This window comes from Guillardia theta (genome assembly GCF_000315625.1).
Source record: "Guillardia theta CCMP2712 unplaced genomic scaffold GUITHscaffold_610, whole genome shotgun sequence".
NCBI classification, from domain to species: Eukaryota; class Cryptophyceae; order Pyrenomonadales; family Geminigeraceae; genus Guillardia; species Guillardia theta.
In genome coordinates, this window is record NW_005434111.1 from 691 (window position 1) to 2,380 (window position 1,690).

The 1,690-nt window shown below is 53.1% G+C and overlaps 3 protein-coding genes across 3 annotated transcripts in view; 2 read left to right on the forward strand and 1 right to left on the reverse strand.

Annotated features, from left to right (window-relative positions):
* Positions 1-77: 77 nt before the first annotated feature.
* GUITHDRAFT_122964 (hypothetical protein) lies at positions 78-452 on the forward strand (the record flags this gene model as incomplete). The annotated part of the gene is made up of 1 exon (XM_005817742.1): positions 78-452. The coding sequence occupies one exon, from the start codon at positions 78-80 to the stop codon at positions 450-452; it is 375 nt and encodes a 124-aa protein (XP_005817799.1).
* Positions 453-534: 82 nt separating this feature from the next.
* GUITHDRAFT_122965 (hypothetical protein) lies at positions 535-1,311 on the forward strand (the record flags this gene model as incomplete). Its single annotated transcript, XM_005817743.1, has 1 exon — positions 535-1,311. One exon carries the CDS (start codon positions 535-537, stop codon positions 1,309-1,311), a length of 777 nt encoding a protein of 258 aa, XP_005817800.1.
* Positions 1,312-1,375: 64 nt separating this feature from the next.
* GUITHDRAFT_122966 (hypothetical protein) overlaps positions 1,376-1,690 on the reverse strand; it is a gene marked incomplete at both ends in the record, with an annotated part of 1,706 nt that continues 1,391 nt past the window's right edge. Inside the window, one exon of the mRNA XM_005817744.1 lies at positions 1,376-1,663. Coding sequence (XP_005817801.1) covers positions 1,376-1,663 — 288 coding nt within the window. The remainder of the gene's footprint in view (positions 1,664-1,690) is intronic.

A 1,690-nucleotide genomic window follows, 5' to 3' on the forward strand; every position in this document is an offset into this window, starting at 1 on the left:
AAGAGATCAAAACATTGCTTAAAATGACAGAGAAATACAACGAAATCAAGGAGCGTATGATCAAAAAAACGATTACCATGCTAGAGAATGCATATGAAACTACTATAACCCCAACCACGAAGAAAATGATAGCTTTGATCAAAGGTCTACTTCTATTCAATAAGACCATCCGTGTCCGTGGCAATACAAACACATCCCTTGCCAAGGCACTGAAGGCAGCCGCGAAGAACCCGACCGGGGAGAAGAAGGAGAAGAAACAAGCCAATACAGCAAACACCCCGTCGCACAAGCTCGCCAAAGAGCGCGGTGTAATACCCCCGGGCAGTAACAAAACAAAGAAGGGGAAAGGGAAGGGGAAAGGGAAAGGGAATGGAAACGGTAAGGGAAAAGGGAAAGGGAATGGAAAGGGAAAAGGGAAAGGGAATCAGAGAGGTCAGGCAGCCAAGAAATAATGGGAAGAATGGCACGCCCACTCTTTTGGTCCGTATTTAAAGCCATGGGGAGCGGTATCGGAAGAGCTGGGAGTGACAAGCCATGCCCACCTACTCCAAGCAAGATGGCAAGATCTACAAAGGCAGCTGGAACAAGGAGAACATGCATTACCAGACCTTCAAGAAGGCCCTGGCGGACCACCAAATCGACCACTCCAAGATCATCTTCAAGGCAGACGGGTCGGTGATGGCCCAGGAGCTCGACGCATTGCCTATCTGGAGGAGTGACCGGGTCGATGTCCTGGCAAACATGCACGATGGTGACTACCTGTACCTCCATATGGTGAACATCAACAACATGAACGCCGACAAGAAGTACGTCCACTTCTACATCCTGAAGAGCAACGCGGAGGTGGAGCTCGGCAAGGCCGGCATCACCGAGGAGCAGAAGGCCATATGGACCAAGCGTAAAGCATACGACGAGAGGATGATGAACGAGGCCAAGGCACTCGCCATGCAAGGCAAGCTTTTAAAATGGCAGACAAGATTGTACAGCAAGCCCATCGATCCCAAAGACATACAGGAAGGTGACTTTGATGAAGTTTCCATGTGGAATGCAGCCACGGTCATGCCAACGCGCTACAACCTGGATTATTGGATCATACTCTGCAACGAGAACAAAGCCAAGAAGGTGTCCACCCCCAAGTTGAAGCAGCTCAAGCAAGAGAAGAAGGCAAAAGAGGCCATGAACGCCAACCCACAAGCCATGGTGACGGGAGCGTCGCAGTTCAACGGCGGCATGGATTCGGACTTGGAGCTTTCGGAGGACGACGACATCTCGGGCGCGCTGAACTCGGCGGCCCGCAACCTCTACATGTAGATTCCCATATCATATTATCATCATAAACGTTACGAATTTTACTCTCATGTTAGTTTAGAAAGACTTAGAAACTCAGAACGAGTCGGCGTCCTCCACGCTGGGCGCGGCCCTCTTGCGGCAGTCTTGGCCTCCTGGGCGGCGTTCCCCATCCCGGGGACGGAGGGGCGCGGGAGAGAGAGTTGAGCTGCATGCAGAGGTAGTTGGGGACGGCCTGCATGTCGAGGTCCACGGCGTAGCCCTCCGGGTTGAGCTTGGGTCCGAGGTCGATGTGGACGCGGCAGCACTTGGGGACGGGGTAGGACGCGTGGTAGGGCTGCCAGTCCATGGACACCGATGGGTCGACCGGGAGCTCCTTGGAAGGGTCCGACAGGATGCGGAG